General features: G+C 37.3%; 1 protein-coding gene across 4 annotated transcripts in view; it reads left to right on the top strand.

Moving 5' to 3' along the window:
* Positions 1–17,296, top strand: part of UBN2 (ubinuclein 2) — a 69,394-nt gene extending 52,098 nt beyond the window's left edge. For all 4 annotated transcript variants that reach the window (XM_039861076.1, XM_039861074.1, XM_039861075.1 and 1 more), the window contains 3 exons: positions 3,441–3,672; positions 4,093–4,182; positions 7,105–17,296. In XM_039861076.1, the coding sequence (XP_039717010.1) occupies positions 3,441–3,672; positions 4,093–4,182; positions 7,105–7,154 (372 nt within the window). In that variant the 3' untranslated portion in view covers positions 7,155–17,296. The remainder of the gene's footprint in view (positions 1–3,440; positions 3,673–4,092; positions 4,183–7,104) is intronic.
* Positions 17,297–18,895: the final 1,599 nt, after the last annotated feature.

Raw genomic sequence — 18,895 nt, 5'->3', positions numbered from 1 at the left:
TTTTTTTTTTTTTTTTTTTTTTTTTATAGCATATCTCATTGAAGTTTTATCAGCTACTTTGGTGGCCTCTAGATCCTGTCTCTCTAGCACTCCAGCACTAAGAACTGATTTCCTATATATTCTTGCAAAGCATTCAACTCCTGTCTGAAAGACATCTTCAGCTGTCTGCTCATTTGCAGAGTAAAAGTGACAGGTCCTGAGTTTAACAGAAGTTAAAATCTTTCTGGGTTCAAATTATTACCTCTACCTGCTTTCTGTTTAATAACTTTCCACTCAAGGCACTCCTCTTCTTTCTTGTCCTTCAGCTTACTGATTGTCTATGAATCCTGTCTTTGCCACTTTATAATTCCCAGAATAATTCGTTACGTGTTTACTATGTGCCAGGCACTCTTCTAGGTGCTGAGGAAGCAGGGTGAATACCATGCCCGAGATTCCTCTTCTTGTGGAGCATGTGTTCCAGATAGGAAGATAAGCAAAATGCAATTTTAAAAAATATATTGAGTTCCACGAAAAAATAAAATAGAATGATATGATAAAGTGTGATTGTTGCTAACATAGATAAGGCAGCTGGAGAAGGCCTCTTTGAGGAGGCATCATTTAAGCTCAGAACTGAATGAGCAGGTACCAGCCATTTGGGAAAAAGAGGGAACAAACAGTCCAGGCAGGAGGGATGGTGGCTGTGAAGACTCTGAGACAGGAAAGAGCCTGACATGTAGACCTGATAGCTAGACCAGGGAGCAATGGGTAAGTGATGAGGTTGGAGGTCAACCAGAATTATGTGGTGGAGGACCTTGGGCCACGATAAAGACTTGAGATTTCATTCTGTGCACAGTGGGAAGCTCTTGGAGGGTATTTTATAGGAGAGTGGCAAGGTCTGTTTGATATTTCTAGGGATCACTCTGGGCATTGCAGAGAATGGGGGCGGGGGACAGGTACACTCACCAAAATAAAATGTGGTTAAAAATAATGTAATGCCCACCCCAGGAAGAGCAAAGTTTACCTTCATATTTTCCCCTGGAAATGAAATGTGGAGGTCATAGAAAGTATCATAGAAAGTATTTTTGGTTATGAGGCATTATCCCGAGCTATTTGCCTATTTCATGTATGGTTACGAATGACATCAGTGGTGGGATACCCCAGTTTTGAAAGTTCTCCATCTTCTAGGAGAGAGAAATTGTAAATGTCCATGTAACATTTAGACAATCCGATGTTTCATTTTAGTTTTATAAACAAAATTAGATAAAGAAGTTTTTGACATTACAAAGCATTAGACAGTTATGGCATGGCACCATTTTTTATTGCTGATACTCAGTTACTTAATTTTGGAAGTTGCCCTAATTTACGTTTTCCATCTAAAATATTTTAATGCTTAAATTAGCCTCCAAAAAAGCCTGAGTTCTCCATATTAGCAGTATTTAATGTTTCTCACTAGGGGGCTCCACTTGGAGCACACTGCCTTGGAGTGTGAGCTTCATTATCCTGAGACCACAATAGAATTATGATTAAAAAGAATAAAGACCTCTTGTTAATTCTAAAATCGATGCAGGATTCTTTCTATCTATATTGCTTCAAAGCACTATTTTTAACTTAGTAATTCTTTCGTACTGCACCAATTTTGTGTGTCAGGATCGGCACAACAGAAAGACTGGAAAATAGAAAAAGGAGTTGTGTCCAAGCATGAAGTCATAAAGACTGTGCTTAGGTGTTGGAGAGAGTCATGGTAAAAAAGAAAAGAATGGGTATGAACTCAGCTTGTCCTTCACCTTATGCAAAAAACTAAAGTTTCAAGCCTCGATGGTGGGAAAGAATGAGACTGTTTGTTAATGGTAGCAGTTAACATCACAGGAGACGGTGAATTCAGTTGTGGACATGCCAGATTGGTGAGTGTTAGGTATCCAAGTGAAGTTCTTCACTAACTTCTAGATGTACAGAATTGAAATTGAGAGGTCGGAACTATGCATATAAATTCGAGAGATTAAAAATAAAGGAGATAATGGAAAGGGGGGCTATTGGAGAGAGAGTGGAAAAACTAGAAGGGAAAGAAACCGGAAGAGAAAGCTTTTTGAGGATGTTCTTCAATTTTTGTTCAGCAGTGGCATGGACCACTAAGTGTGTAAATATTTGTAATATAGCATATATGTGTGGGAAGATCACCTACATTTTTCTTACGCATCAACTAAGAAATAAAATGATCAACCCTTTATAAATTAACGTTTACTGGTAGAATAATCAACACATAAAATAAATCTAACAATAGCTAACATGTAAAGTTTTTGGCCAGGGAAATTTAGAGTTGATGAAATACGACTACAAAAGAAAACTCACAGTTGCAGAAACTATAATAGATAATATCTGACACCAAGAAAAGTTTATTGTAATCTTTGTTGATAAGTGCACAGAGAGAGGTGTCAAAATGGGAAACATTATTTAATGACTGTATAGAAAAATTGTTCAGAGAATTAAATTAGCTTAATAAAATATATTTAATATCTCAACGAAAGTTCATCAGTGTTAGCATATTTCTGATTTAAGTGTTTTTATTCATAAACAGCAGTAAAGCCCAAGTAAGGGAGTGTCAAAACATCCTCTATTTTAACTTTTACGTTAGGGATTCTGGGTTCAGAAAAGTAATAGAGATAGATACCAGCTTTCAGGTGTTAGGGAGAGACTACATAATGTGGAAAACAGAGGCTGTCATTCAGTAAGTTTGATAACAAAAGGAATACAAATAAGTCAGGTTGTTTCTAGTGGTTAAAGAAGAGCCCGGAATTACTATGGTTGTAAACAGAGGTCAGAGGTCTCCATATATGAGAAGGCAGAAAAAACATGGAAGGGGTGTAGTACTAGATATTTGTACCCGAAAGTTGTACATAGATGAGATTTGTGGCATCGGTCAGGTGGTTAGCTTTTGGAGAAGAGGCAAGTAAAGCTGATGGTGAGGAAGAACATCCAGGGTGGCCTTATCTCTTTAAGGTGTTAGATCGAAAGTGAAGGATACCGAGTTAGGGCTCTGAGAGAGTAATAGCCTGGAACAGCAACAGCAAGGATTGCGCCGAGGAGTGTGAGACAAAGGGTAAAATGACCAAGCATTTTCAGAAACCAGATTACAGTTGTGTGGGATTAATCACTAGTGGTTCAGAACGAGGGGCTAGGAGCAAAAGTGGAAATCTACGATCAGACTTGAGTGCGGGTTAAGAGAGTAAATGCGAGTTAATACAGGTGTTTAAGTCCAAACATGATGAAGAGCTGAGTATAGAATTATTGCCAAAACTGATATCGGTAGCTCTTTGAAATACATTTTATTCACCTCAGTCTTCATTTCTGTTTCATAAAGTTTCTGTTAGAGCAGATATAAAACACAGTCTTGCACCCATGAGGATATTAAATAATTCAGGTTAAAGATTTGATTTCTTATGTATTTTGACCCCTGGTTTCTGCAGTCCACAGCAGGAGCATCATTATTGGCTAATGCCTCACCTCTGACTCTCATGACATCACCTTTGTCTGTAACAAATCAAAATGTGACTCCTTTTGGGATGCTGGGTGGCCTTGTTCCAGTGACCATGCCCTTCCAGTTTCCCTTGGAGCTACTTGGCTTTGGAACGGACACAGCTGGAGTGACAACCACCTCGGGATCTACCTCAGCCGCTTTCCACCATAGCCTAACTCAGAGTAAGTAGCATTCTTTTATTTACTTGGGTACTGAGTTTGACAGAATAGGAAACCTCACGAATTGATACTAATTGAGAGTGGTCCAGTTGGAGTTAGCAAAGGTTATAGAATTTTTTTAAATGCAGTTTATTTCATCTATATATAAAAAGTCAAATTACTGGACTCTGAGATTTAATTTAGCATTTTAAATGAACCGCTGTACCACAGTTCTATCTTAATGAAATTTATAATAAGAGAAAGTTAAATTTACTGTGTTATTTAGATATATTTATATATGTAAATTTTAAAAAATATACGTACTCTAAGAAGGCCTTTGAAGTCAGAGGCTGTGCTTGCATTAGATAAACTATTTTCATTTTTGATCTAAGAAGGCTCAAATCATATTTAAGAATATCACTGACAAATCTGTTTTCCTCTCAGATTTACTAAAGGGTTTACAGCCAGGAGCTCAGCATGCAGCAACACTTTCCCACTCACCTCTGCCTACACATTTACAGCAAACATTTAATGGTAAGAAAGCCACCTGTTTCTTCATCTCTTTATTTTTTATATAGCTATATCGATTGGATTAGAAATCTTTTCTGAAAATGTGAATGGAGTGACAAAGGTTAGAAAAAAACATTTTCATATGACTGAATCCTTATTAGCAACAAACTCCTTTTGAAAGGAAGTAAGTAAATGAGATCTTTTGTTACAGTGAGGAGAGCCTCTTTGAAAGTTTTATATAGAAATGACAAGAGGATTCTTAAGACAATGTACAAAAGTCATTTCAAGTAATTATAATAGTTTACATTTATCAAAAGCTTACTAAGTGCCAGATGATCTTGTGACTACTTGTATTAGTAATTTAATCATTACAACAGGCCTGTGAATGAGGTAACAGCTCCCATTTTATAGATCAGGAAACTGAATTAGTGATAAGCAGTTTGCCCAAGACGATACACTCAAGTGTTCAATCTAAGATATAAACTCAGGAAATCTGACTCCACAGCCTGTATCCTTAACCATTAAACCTTTCTGCCTCTTAGCGCTGATTAAATTAACATAATCGAAACTCTGTGCATTATATGCTTGCAGCCCAACTAGATCACTCTGAAATCTGAAATTAGATAGTGTGCACTGGTCATGACACGTTGGCTTCCGAGTTCCTGCTCTCACAGCAGTTGACCTCAGTAGACTGCTGATACTGTTCTGAAGGCCATTTTCAGGATGTTCTGAGCAGAAATAATTGCTCAGAAACCCTCTTAACTTTGGAAGTTGCCTGGGGCCTCACTGATCTCTTTGGCCACTGCATTTCAAATTGTCTTTAAACAAGTTTACACTTGGCCACAATGTGGAAATAGGAGCTATATGGCAATCTTGAGGCAACAGGTTGTAATTAGCCATGTAAAAGTCCTAAGTGGTAAGCTGCCTCAGACTCACCCCTTGAGAGAATGAATAATAAAACCACAGTTGTGCAAAAGAGGTACACAAAGTAGGCATAAATGTCCACCATCCTGATCTTCCTGAACTCCTCAATTAGGTTTTAATGCTTACGGAAAGTAGCCCTGTGACTAAAGCTGTTCTCCCCTGAGTATTGATGATGCTTGGTATGACAAATTTGGCTTAGGGCCATATGCACATAGGGCAGATTGGTGTGAACCTGCAAGGAATTAGATGCAGAATTCTTGTGGTTCAACATGGCCCCCAGTATTCCAGCTTTTATATGAATTAGCTTCTCTGGGCAGCTAATTCTTAGTCTGGGCAGCACCACTGTTCCAGAGGGAGAAAGGAAATTCCAAGTATTTTTCAAGTAATTGAAATAAAAAGTTTACAGTTTTTCATTTTAATAACACTTAGAAGTGTAAGACAGAATTTGAGTATCAGAGTTGGATTTTTGAATTCCAGGAGTGCCACTTTGAGCAAGTTTCTTAACTTGTTTGGCCATCACTTCCTTAGCTCGTAAACTGGGGACAACATATTTGAATAAGCTTCTTATGAGAATTTAATAAAAATGTATTTAAAGCTTCTAGCATGACATCTGATAACGTAGTGAGAGTTCATTTAATACTAATTCTCTAACTTTATCTAAAGTCAGGGGTCAGTAAACTTTTCCTATCAAGGCCCACAGAGTAAATATTTTAGGCTTTGCAGGCTGTATAGTCTTTATCACAGCTCAACTCTGTCACTATAGTGTGAAAACAGCCATAGGGAATTTATAACATGACTGTGGCTGGGTTCCAATAAAACTTCATGTGTAAAAAGAGGTGGTGGGCTGGTTTTGGCCCTTGGTCTAAAGACTCTCACAGTCCAATTATTAGGAGTATTTTATTTTGCTAATTAACCAAAGAGCTTCTTTGAGCAAAATCTCACCTTGCCATTTCGTGAGTTTAATTATGCCTCAAGTTAAATCATTCTCTCTACTAATGCAATTATATAATAAATGGAAAAGCCAATACCTTAGCTGTTGTCACCAAAGTTATTTTAATAGTATTCTGTTTATACAGCTTTGGAAATAATCGTTCTGTTTCATTGATACATCTTTCCTTCAGTAGAGGAAGTGTTTTGTTTTGTTTTAACAGAGTAATTTTCAGATGAGTGGACCTAGCACTGTGACTTTTGTGGTCTCCTCCAACCTTAAGACTGTTACTGTAGTACAATATTTTGTCCTTTTCACCTGTATATTTCTACCATGCTTCCCCCTTTCTTTTTCTGTTAGGCCTAGGGGGCTTCATATTCCTTGCTAAGGCAATGACCTTTTAGAGACTTCCTTTATATTTTTGGGGCTTTTGAAATCTCTGGCCCTCCTCTTGCCTCGTTTAAACAGAATAAGTAACATTTTTGTAGTAAGAGTTATGTGGTCATATGTGTAAAACTGGAAATCATTATTCCCAGTAGCAGACTTTCCTTCCACTTACAACTTTTGCCAGGTTAGGACCAAAACAAAGACTCAACTGGATTTTTCACTACCAGTGTGCCCCATTCATTAACTTAAATAATTGAGAATTCATTATCAAGTGCTCTCTATCATGGCAAGAAATTTAATTTCACTTGCAAAATAAGTGAAGTTGACCTTGTCTTCTAAAGGAATTGAAAGGTGTGGTAGGTCCCAAGAAGGTGGGGATTATGTCCTATGTTCCTTTATAATCCTCAGAGAATTTGGCACAATTGGCTATGAAGTAGGTGATAAATAACTTGCTGAAGCAATATTTGTAGGACACTGAAAACCAATTGAACCACAGTCATTTGAGATAAGAGGATTGTTCTTGTTGAGTTTTTATCTCCTTTATGTTTTCTCAACCTCTGTAATGCTGTATAGCATGTGAAATATAAAAGGTTATCTTTGTAGCCATGTCATCCACATGAAAACTGAAGGATATTTTTTGCTTTGTTTGTTTTTATCAATTCTTTATAACATGCCTACCTATACCAATTAAACATCTCTTTTCTTAGATGGAGGCCAAAGTAAAGGGGACACTAAATTACCACGGAAATCTCAGTGACTTCCCAGCAAGAGAAGGACATGAGACACCCAGCTGGCTGATGGATCTACCTGATGGGAAAGTACTCGCATAGTCATAGGGCTGCTGTTCTGTCGATGTTTACACTCTCGTCCCAAGCACTGTGGTGAGGAGGAAGAGAAAAGAGAACATTACTTGAGTAAAGCCAGTTGCAGGAGGAAGAAACGCTTTCTTGCGAAGTTAGTGACCTTTGGTCTCTTCTAAAGAAAGACAAAGTTACCATAATAACTGACTTGAAAGAGACTCAGTTGTCAAACCCACAGAAGTACAAATTTGATTTTTCCCGGGGGGAGGAAGAAGGAAATTGAGGATTTGGGTAAACTCCATCCATCCTGGGGGTTGGATCTGAACACTTATAGACATAATTGCATAATAAAAGGCAATATATCTGGAATTAGGCCAGTTTGTCAGGAGTAATGAGCATGTCTATTTGAGTGGACTCTGCAGCATATTTGTCACAAAAAAAAAAAAAAAAAAAATTTACACTATGTCTAATACAGACAGTAGCTGAGTAAATACTACCCTCAAAAATCCTGAACAGACTTGAATCTTCTCCAGTATGTAGCAACTCCCCCTTAGAAATCAGTGGACTAAAAATGCTTCAGGAAAGTTATTTTAGCACAGCGATATATATTGTTGATCATCGAGATTTTTAAAAGTCGAGAAATTGAGCCTGTTGCTCTTAACAGACGAAACTTAGATGTCCCCTTTTTGTAAAAGGGTCAATTTCATCTTCCATTCAGAAGCAGGTACTTAACTCTCTTCTTCAGGTGATTCGTGCATCTGGTATGACTGGTTAATTCTTATTTCCATTCTTGATGCTAAAATGTGACTATTCACATTTTTCTCTTGAGAAATGGGGATCTTTGACGTAGGGCTGTGGCTTTGGTGCTCTGAGCCCTCGCAAGCTTACCACTACGAATTGTAAATTTCCCCCAACTTCACCTCAGTTCACAATTTCTCCTTCTGTTCTTTTAGCTAGTGGTACTTCAGGTGACTTAAATATCGATATAAACAGGTATAAGTATGTACTACATAGACTTCACTGGTCATTCAAATAGCATATATATATTTTTGGAATTTTTAAGATAGTATTTTAAAGAGAGGAATTACATTAGAATCATGTGTACAAGGGATTATTTTTTGTAACAATCACAGTGTATTTTTACTCCCTATATCCAGTGTAGTGAAACCGATTTGGAGCATTTACTAATATTTACTCAGAATATGGTATATGAGTAATGCTACAGATAATACTACAGATTCCTTGCTTATTATGGCTTCCTTATGCAAATAGCATAGTCAGCAAAGGATGTTAAGGGAGAAATTTATGGTTCCGTTTGGATACATTTTATTTGATTTTTTATGCCTCATCATCAGTGTAGTATCACTCTTCTTTCTTTTTTCTTCCTATTTAAGCTTCTGAATGTTTTCAAACAGTATGCAAAAATGGTATAAGTATGATCCATTTATAATGACAAACTAACTAAAAACAGTATCAGATTGATAGTAGCAAGATTTCTTGCAAATGTTTTCATTACAGATCACTCTATACCATTAAATTGATTCAAATAAGAGTATTAACCAGGCCCCTTTTTTCTTTTTATAAGCAAAAGTCCCAAATAGCCTATAGAACTATGAATAAATGACCACAGATCTCTTCAGATCTGTATACCTATATTTTGACTTCAAAGTCACATTGGCTTGCTTCATAGCAAAAAAGTTAATAAATAACTGAAAACTTTAGTTCCAAGAACTTGTTACAGTAAGGGGAAAGGATTATTTCAAAGGAATCGTTGATATAATTACTTGCCTCTAAGAATTTAATTTACCCATAAAACAAATAAGAATGTTGTATCAACCCTGGTAGATATTTTGGAAGGATATTGGGATGTCGCAGAGAGGTTTAACTTGAATTGGGTATGTTTGATTAAAACTTGTTTGGTTTTTTAATTAGGGAAGCTTATCCAGTTCTTGAGTTATTCCAGTATAGCATACCTTTTGTTTTTATTTAATTTGGGGGAAAAAAAAGCCTTTGCTAATACTATGTAGGAGTTTCCCTTTGGGAAGCCAGCCTTTGTTTTACTTCCAGTACCAGGAGGGAAGTCAGTGCATACTAATCTCTTCCTGCTGATAACTGTGCATGTATGTATTCATTTGTATGTGTGTATAGATGCACACATTTATTTATTCACATATAAATTCATCACTAGTTTAAGTCAGGAGCACCAATTTTAATTTCTTAAATCCCTCATTTCTGAATCATGCCATATGAAAATCCCTGGTGGTTCCATCATCATTAAAGAACAGAATTATCAGTTCTTTCCCTTGGTATCATTTTATAACTACCCATGAAAACTGTCTGAAGGCCCTTGGCTCTGAGAGGTCCTTGTATGTGGAGATTATGTTCTATTCTCTTCAGTCTTGATTCCTTGGGGGCTGCTGCCAGATTCCCACCTCACGCCCCACCCCCACCACCACATTTTCACTAACTTAAATCCATTGCAATCAAGACTATCCTTTTCTGTTGTACAAATGAGACAAACAGTCTTATATCCCTTAATAGATAAATATGATCAAAGAGTTCCTACGTGTAAATACAAAACTATTTCTTTTCTAGACCATAACATTGAAAGTGATGTCCATACTATATGGTCACTTAACTTTACAGTTTTTCTTACTAGAAAACAAACATATAAATCGGTTATTTTTTAGCACAGAGACGTGTGACTCATACTGTATTTTTGCACTTAAAAGTCAAATTCTGTTATTTTTTAAATGGTGAGTAATTGGAAAGGATATAGAGCAATGTGTCTTTCTGAAGAGCATTAGCAACATCCCAATGCAAAAATAATCAGCACACTTAATTACATCCCACTTGGCGGGATTCTTGATTCAGGAAAATTAAGCTGTTCTGTTTTCGACTGTCTTGTATTTTAAATTGCCTTCACTGATGTATAAGCTGTTACTGTACATACAAATTAATCCTCAGTATTCACAGCAATAACGGTCAGCAGCGTTGTCTTCCGAGATAGCAGTGCTGAGCCTCAGTTGGAGACTGTTTGGGAGCAAAGTGTCAAGCTCATTCAGAGCCTCCAGAATCCATGCAAGCAATAATTCCACTAGAAGTCGATTATAATTCTTTCTCCGAAGCTTCTGAGATCAGAGGATTAAAAAAAGTCATCGTTTTAAAACAGCCTGAAGAAAAAGGTTTTGGGAAAAGAAGTGAGGTTAATCTCGAGTCACAAAGACTTGATATTCCGAGGAAGTCAGAGGATTGTGTTAGTACATTCTTCATGCCTACCACCCCTTTGATGGATGTTGTTAGCCCAAATAACATTTTTTTATGTATCATAGAAGTCCAGTAGGGTTTATTGTATCACTGAGATAGGAGGAAGAACCGGGCACACACATGTTTGAATACTGTGGGTTTGACACCTGTTTGAAAACAACTTATTGGAAAAGATTTTTAACCCAGGATTTTTTTTTTTTCCCAAAGCAGATCTAAATTGTTTACTACCCAGGGTTGGAAAGGGCAGACACCTCTAGTCTTTCTCCTCTGGTTGCCCTCTGCCATACCCCTTTCCACCTCTACTTGGTTCAAGATATTTCCTGAAGTGGAAATTCTACTGTTTTTCAAACTGCCATTGAGTAGGAGGACTCTGTGTCCCTCGGGATCATCTCTTAGAACTTCAGTTACCTATCGTATTTGCTGCTAAATTTTTAAAATGAACTTTGCCTGCATTGGTCGACTTTAACCTAATTTACAGTTCTTTATTTCTGGAAGGTTCTGTCATATAATTTGACCCATGTATAGAATTAGGATACTTTATTTTAGGAGTGTACCATAAAAGCACACTGGTCTCTGTATTCTTTTTATCATCACTTAGGTTTTGAATTTGTGTTTGCTTGTTTCGTTTGTTGGTACTCGTTCTGTTTTGTTTTAAATTAGAAATAGAAGAGTGAGAAAAATCTATAATCAGGCCAAACTTGAGAACGTCCCCTGTGCTTCAGCACTGTAGTTTCTGCTGACATTATGTTCTCAGAAGGGGCACTTTTACTTTCTATTGTGCATGTATAATTGTTTTCGTTGTTTTATTTTTTGCTTTGGGGGCTTTCGTTTTTGTAATAATGAAGCAGAAGAAAAATGCAGAAATAGGTAAATGACTGATTACAAACATGTTATGCAATTTTATTTTATAAGATTTAAGGGGAAAAGTTTAACTCTGTAAATCATTTCTTAGCTCTGGTGAAATGCTTATATTGCTCCTCTAAAACATGCTCGATTCAGGCCTTTGTCTTTGTTAAGTGCCTTTTTTTTCTTTTTCTCCCTCCTTTGAAACTGTTCTCAGATATCCTAAAGTACAGGCTAGTAAGTCAGGGGATACATGAGGAAGAATCTCAAACTTGCCAACATTATGTCATGTCATATTCTTCATCTTCCTTATATGCATATGGATATGTTGTAAGAGACATACAGACAGACATACATATATAGGTATATATGTATGTATACATATGTAATATATATATAAAACTAGTAGCTGCTGTGACATCGCATCCTTTCTGAACACTCCCCTTCCAGTGTTGCAAGACTTCTGCCTTGTTTATTCCACTGCTTTTAGTCAATTCAGATGGGTGGATTGGGAAATTGTCTTTTCACAAGATGCTCTCTTCCCCCTTCGAATATCTGTTCGTAGAAGTTAACCAAAAATATATACGTATATATAATAAGTCAGTTAATACAAGTAAAATAAATTTATGGACTACTTGACTATTCCCGGATGTAACCAACCGCTCCGTGCCCTTCAGATGGCACGAGTGATTGGAGAAAGCATTGGAATAACAAGAGTCTTTTGTGGGTCAGGTCAATAAGGTGCACTGTGGCAGGTAAAAAGACATGGGGCGCTAGAGTTGGAATCACGGTATTGTATCTGGATGATGTTTTCATGGAGGTCAGCAACTTTGTCAACATTAAAGATACATCCTATTTTCTTCTGGGAAATGATTTTTGAAGAATTCACATAGCTGCGTATCTGTCAGAAGGTTAATACGTTTAGAAGTAGAAAGACTTCAGATACTGAGGAGAACACTCATATAACCGATAGCACCCTTGAGAGATCTTCACTTTTCATTTGGCTTCATCTGCTTTTATGGTTATTTACATTCCTCCCTTGAGCAAAATAACATAATTTCAGTATCTAAGATTCATCCAACTTTTTAGTTGAAAACAGATGCGACATATTAAGGAAGACTAAGGTGAACCAATCCTCAAAAGCCAGCACAAAGATCTGATAAGTGCCCCCTTCTGAATACGAGTGGGAAGAGGAGACTGGTGGCTGAAAAGGAGAGGACAGAGGCTCCCGATCGTGCTACCTGATAGCAAAACCGTGGTCGGGCAGCCCTGTCGGTCGTGGTACTCTGGATTACTGTGTTTAGGGGGAATATCATTTAACCTTCGTGCCTCAGATTACCCATTAGAATATTGGGTATAATAACATTCACCTACCTCCCAGGGATATCAGAGACTTTACTATTTCAAAAATAATTTGAGTTTTTCTCAAATGTCCTATATAACTAAAGTATTATCATCATCCTGCAGAGGCTAAAAAAATGGGTATAAAAAGCACCATATGATTTTTTAAGTTAAAAAAAGTCACTGGAATTCTAATTTAGATGCATATTTGTTATTTAAACATATATTTGTGGTAGGGTAAAATGGGTACTTTCAGGTTAATAAGTGGGGAGGGGGAAATAACACTAAGTTTCTTAATTATACATAGATTTTTTTTTAGCCTTTTATGGCGTTATTACATGTGTGATTTTTGCCAAGGTTGTGGAGCTAAAGCTAGATCAAGTTTGGATGATTGCTTATTGGAGATGATAAATGATCCCGGAAGTTTCGTCTGCCTCACTTTTCCATCTTCTCAATCTAATTTCCTTTTGTTAGTTGTTTGGTGATGGATAGCTAAGCTTTTAACTTTTCAAGAATGAATGAGAGTCTCCTCATTCTTGTCAGTCAGAGATTGTGTCCTATTTCTGTGACTCTGAGTTTATCCAGCTTTGCTCCGAAGGGGCAAGCACTACACACGGTCAGCTGGGTACACTTTTAGCTAGTCGACCTTTGCAGTTTATGCTTTTTCTATCCCTGAAAGAGTTGGAGCCACCAACTGCTCAGGTTGTAGGAAAATGGGAGAGGGGAGGGCAATGTTCACTTCCTAGCCGGGGCAGGGATGAAGAGGGTGGAGGTAGAAAGAAACATGTTTTCCCAACTCCGAAGAGAAAATGAAGTGAAGATCATTTTATCCCACCTTCCATCCCAGCATATGAGATAGTAATACATAGAATTTTTCTTTTTTCATTTAAAACAACAGGAAAAAAATGGATGCTGCGGTTTTAGTTAGGGATAAATGCTGAGCGACAATTGTTAGGGGCTGTGTGTAGATTTGAATTGTAGCACATATTGAGGATCAAGAAAGACAGTGGAAGGCATGAGGAACAGATTGTCCAGCCCAAGCGAGTCAGAAGGGAGCACCAGGCCCGAGCAGACCAAGCGCCGGGTCAGCCCCCGGGGTCGGCCCAGCCAGGCCCAGGTAATCTCTAGTGCGAGGACGGTTTTTTCTTAAAATCACTTTTGGGTTTTTTACTGCATTTTCCAGAAAAGGCCTTAGTTAATAAGTAGCCTCTAAGTATCAACTATGCAGATAAATATATTTTTTATTTTCCACGTTTTTCTTCTTTTTCTTTTCTTTAAATAACATGTTAAGACTTCTACCCAAAGAAATAAGGCATAAGGGTTTTGTTGAATGTGTGTTGGTTCCCCTAGGGAAAATTAACAGAAGCATAAAATAGAGATATTTTGTGTTCTTCTATCCTAAAATGTGAACTTTATATTCAAAAACTAAGTACAGATCCTTTCACTGGTGCAAAACTGTAGTTAGAATCATGGAATATCTTTGGGTTGTTAAGATAAATCATCCCAGTGTTCAATCCTTAGAAAGTTTTAGATACTGTGCCACAGTGTTCAGGTTTGTAGAGCTGAACAGATGATCAGACTCTAAAGATAGCTTTGAGTATTAATGTCGAATAAGTCTTTCTTCATTTGCTTTAGTCTTCATTCTTCTTTCCTCTGGTCTGAGCTCTGAAGTCACCATTTCATCAACCAGTTGCGGCACTGGATTATCAGTTGCATAAAGACGACAAGTGTTCCAGGAGACTGTTCACATCCCAGCAAAGACTCAGACAGGGACTCATAGGCTTTTAAGCAGACTGCCTTTGAATAACTTGACATTAAATTATTTTTCTCAGACAGTCTCAGAGTACCATTTACTTCAGAGCAGCTGTTCGTGATCTTTATTTAACTTCCTCATTCTGTAATACTGCTACTTCTCAATCTTTCTTACATAATTTCAGTTTATAGTGATTTAGTGCTTAAATTTCTGACACTTTTCCTAACTGTTACCCAAATAGGTCAAGAATACTTTCAGAAAACTCAGTAGTATAATTAAGGGAGTCTGTATTTCCAAGACTTAGAATTATCACTGGTGACCAGAATTTTTTTTTTCTCTTCTCTTTTGTATTAAAAAATAGATTTCTCTACTATATAACATGGTAGTAGCCACATTTCATAGCTTCCTCTGGACACTTTTTGAGGTGGTTATTCAAGAGGTGCAGGCCTTCCTTAGTGGCTGTTATTTCTCATACTGTTCTGCCTTGCGTATTTTCATACTTCCCTGGAATAAACCCAGTTTCAAAGGTCTGAACTGAATAGGTCATATGAATCCTTAGTAACAATTTTATGTTTCTCCAAACTCTGTACAGTATTTGCTCCCATTTTCCTGATAATGATATGATTCTATTTTATCTTAAATCTAGTTTTAAAATATTTTACAGTGGAGCACTCATGGAAACCTAATTAAATTCAAACAAGATGAATATAACCCGAGATAACTGGGAAATACTTCTGTTTTTGAAGTCAGCAGCTCCATCCAGCCTCTAAGCACATTTAGGACCAGCCAGTTGGCATGTCTTTCTATGTGACAGCCTGCTCTTGATTTGTCAGATCTTAGCTGTCTTGTATTTTCTATCCGGGCAGCCATAAACTTTGCTCGTGTTTTGCTTATCTCTGTCGCTTGCAAGGTAGTGTGCTCTATGTGAGCACATTGGGTTTTCTTGTACCTGCTAAGTTACCAAGGATTACCCCAACTTTGACTAGAGGCATTAAAAGTGAAAGAAGTTATTCTCAGTTAACAGAGGTATTACTGTTTTATATAGTTAGTCGGAAAGTTGGCAACTCTGGCCAACTTTTTAAATCCTGGCTATGCCTACATAATTAATTAGCTATGCCCTCTGAGACTTTCAGATAAACAAGGGTCCCTTCCACCGATAGAGAAATTCCTACAGATAATTCCCTCTGATCCATGGCCAGCCTCCAGAGAAAGGATTCAAGTTTTGTACTATTTGTCCTTTGTTGGCTGTCATTGAAAAATTATATTATAGAAAGTATCAAAACTACAAATTGTTCTTCAGAAGAGTACGTAAATCTGCGGCTTGCCATTGTGTTTTGCTTGGGAAACATTTCAAGCTTAAAAGAAGAGGAAAAGAAATCTCTGGCTGGTGAAATTTCTGTGCCCCAAATAATGTGTTAATCAAAGTCTACCAAGGTAACTAAGTGATAGGTGTTCTCTCTCTTTTGTTAGAAGCAAGAAAGTTAATTTGCAGTTGTAACATTTACTGTGGGACTGCAGACCTATTTGCTATAACTGATTGGAAATAAGGATTCTGATTTTTAGTCTGGCTAAGCACATACTTCCAGCCTTCATGGTATAAATTTGATAAGGGAAAGACTTTCATTTGGTAACAGAAGGAAAAATGGGACTTATTTATACAGTGAATGTTCACTCTGTAGAGGAACTTCCCTCCAGTTACCCATCTTCTCTTACTTTAGCCACCTCCACACTTGATACAGAGGCCAACATGTTTCATAACCGATCTTGAAGGAAGGAGCGTACGTGCTGCTCCTCTGGGTGAGGGGCGCTGGTCACTGTATTGCCTTTGTTTATAGGGAGGTGCGTTTTCGCTAACTTGAAGGGATTTGCTGTATTTTAAATAAGTGTGTGACTTAATATTTGGGATTTTTTTTCTTCCTTTAAAACTGGACCTGAACACAGCTTTGAGTTGATATTTGTAATAATCTCAGGACCTGAAAGATTGTAGCATTAGTGTGTCTTAAAAATTATGTACTGTACCAGCCATGGATTTTTGTAAATATACCTGTCTCCCTTTTTTGTATTATTTTAGTAAAAAAAATAATAATAAATTTAAATAAAAGGGGGTGGTGATGACATGTGAATGGGTGTGGGTATGTATGTGTGTGTGTTTGTATAAGGCTCTTTTGAGACGAACTGGTGCTTGTTTAATTTCCGGCTCTAATCAGAGCAGGAATATGGACAAACTGCTGCTACTGAACCCTGCACTGAGCCTAGGTATTTCCATTTTGTCTTTCCCAGTGGTCAATTAAATACGAGCTACCATGACTAAGGAAATGACTAAGAAGTTAAATTCTTCTTCCCACTGCCATCTTGCCTTTGCATTCTGAGTTCTATACGCCCTTTGACGTTCAGTGGTAAAGCTTTCCAAACTTCGGGTGGTTTGCTGGTTTCTAGTTTTTAGAGAGCTTGTGTCACTATTTTCTAAGAAAAAAGGACAGGCAAATTTTTTTTAACCAAAAAGGAAAAAAAATCACACACTTCATAAAATCCTGATGAATTATGTGAGAGGGCTTAAACATTCCTAAATATAGATCTGTGAATTTAGTAAATTAACCCCATGGATATACTACTTCAGTGCAGGGAATTTTGTTTTTTCTTTCTCTCTCTCTCTCACTCTCTCTCTCTCTCTCTTTCTTTTTTTTTTTTTTTCTTTTTTTTTTTTTTTTTTTTGCAACAGCCTTGCTCATATTCCAGGTGTAGCTAGCAAATCCCTGTTTTAAAGCAGGAGCCTTATTTGATTTAGTGTAGATGTTCCCTGTCTCTCCTTTGTGACAGGACCTTTTACATGATTGTTTTTTCTTTTTGTATGTGTTACGTGTTTGTTGTATTAAATAAAGAGGAATGTACATATTATTTTCGTGTCTGTTGTATTATTGGCCTAACTTGGATTTTAATATCTCATTCTTTCAGTAGCAATTGAGTATTTGTTGTCTGTGTCGCACTAGTGCTGGGCACTGTGGGATACAGAAGTAATGGGCACAGTCCCCACCCTCAATATATTGACAGTTTGCGATCACATGACAAGTTAAAAGACAACAGTTCAAAATTTCTCACAAGGCTGTGCTTCATTGCCACCTGTTATTTGGTTCAGAGCAGGGAGAAACTGGACTGGAGAGGTCTGGGAAGACTTTGTGAGGTGGATGGCAGTTGAGCAGGGCCTCCAAGAGTAAGTGGCATTTGGCTAGGAAGAAAGAAGGGAATGTCCTGAGCAAACCAGAAGAAGCAGGAAGTAGACTAGGCTGGTGTGAGTTGCACATTGTAATTAGCAGAAGAAGCCAGGTTGTGGGAGTCCTGGAATGGATTGTGGGAGGAGGGGTGTTCTGGATGCTACCAGGGTCACGGCTTGAAATGTAGATCTGGGAATTATCTGCAAAAGTGGTCATCTTTTCAAGCTTTGCTTTTGGAGCGCTTCTAGGAAAAGTGTTAAGGGAGTAGAAAAAGATTTCAACCTTTATAAATCTAGGTAGTGGGAAAAGGATGAAGAGATAGAAAGCAACGTGTCAGAGAAATTGAAGTTGGTCATTTATAAGTGTATATAGAAAAGGATGTGTGTACTGAAATATGAGTATGGTATGAGTGCTTTTTAGTTTTAACTTAAGTGTATTTTCAGTGCATTGTCACTAAGATGAATTTTGAAAAGGCATGGTCTTCGTGTGGGAGGTAGGTAGGCTGCAAGTGCCTTTACTAAAAAACTAATATTTAAGGACAGTTATATGAAAGTGTGTTCTTGGGAGTACTATCCCCTCAAGAAATCTGTGAAATAATTTGACGACGCTTAACTACGTTGTCGCCGTCTTGTTAATGTATGTTAACATTTTAAAGATGCCATTATTAAGATTTTTTTTTAACCCATAATAAGTTTTAAAAAACCATGACCCAAGGAGTTAAGGATTTCATAATAACCAAGAGAGAAATTTTGATTTAGAGAGCCAAGAAGTAAGCAGCTAGAGAAACGCAACTAATTCTATAGAGTTCAATCAAGGGCCAGGTATCCAAAAGGGAGAGTTGTTCAAGGGAGTATAGAAAAACACGAAGCAGGAAGTATGTTTTACACTTGTCCACGTGGGCAAGAAATCATCTCAGAGCTGAGCTTTGGCACAGGGAAGTGTCTACGGCTGGTTATGAAAAGGATGCATGGATGGGGTCAAATATAGGGGGTAGAGGGAGGGTGAAGTGAGTAAAGGGGATCAAATATATGGAAGCTGAGGGAAACTGGACTTTGGGTGGTAAACACAATAGAATATACAGATGTCAATTTATAATGTACACCTGAAAATTATGTAATTATATTAGCCAATGTTACCCCAGTAAACTTACTTAAAAAAAAAAAAATGCATGGAGCAGCAACTACAGATGGAGATCGCAGGCAAAGTCAAATTGGTGATGAAGCAACTTTGCTTTTACAAATCTATTTTCGGGAAGGTGGACTTGTACAAAGGTTTCTGTATAAGG

This window comes from Pteropus medius, unplaced genomic scaffold, assembly GCF_902729225.1.
Source record: "Pteropus medius unplaced genomic scaffold, Ma_sr-lr_union100, whole genome shotgun sequence".
Classification (NCBI taxonomy): domain Eukaryota; kingdom Metazoa; phylum Chordata; class Mammalia; order Chiroptera; family Pteropodidae; genus Pteropus; species Pteropus medius.
This window is presented reverse-complemented; position numbering and strand designations above follow the sequence as displayed.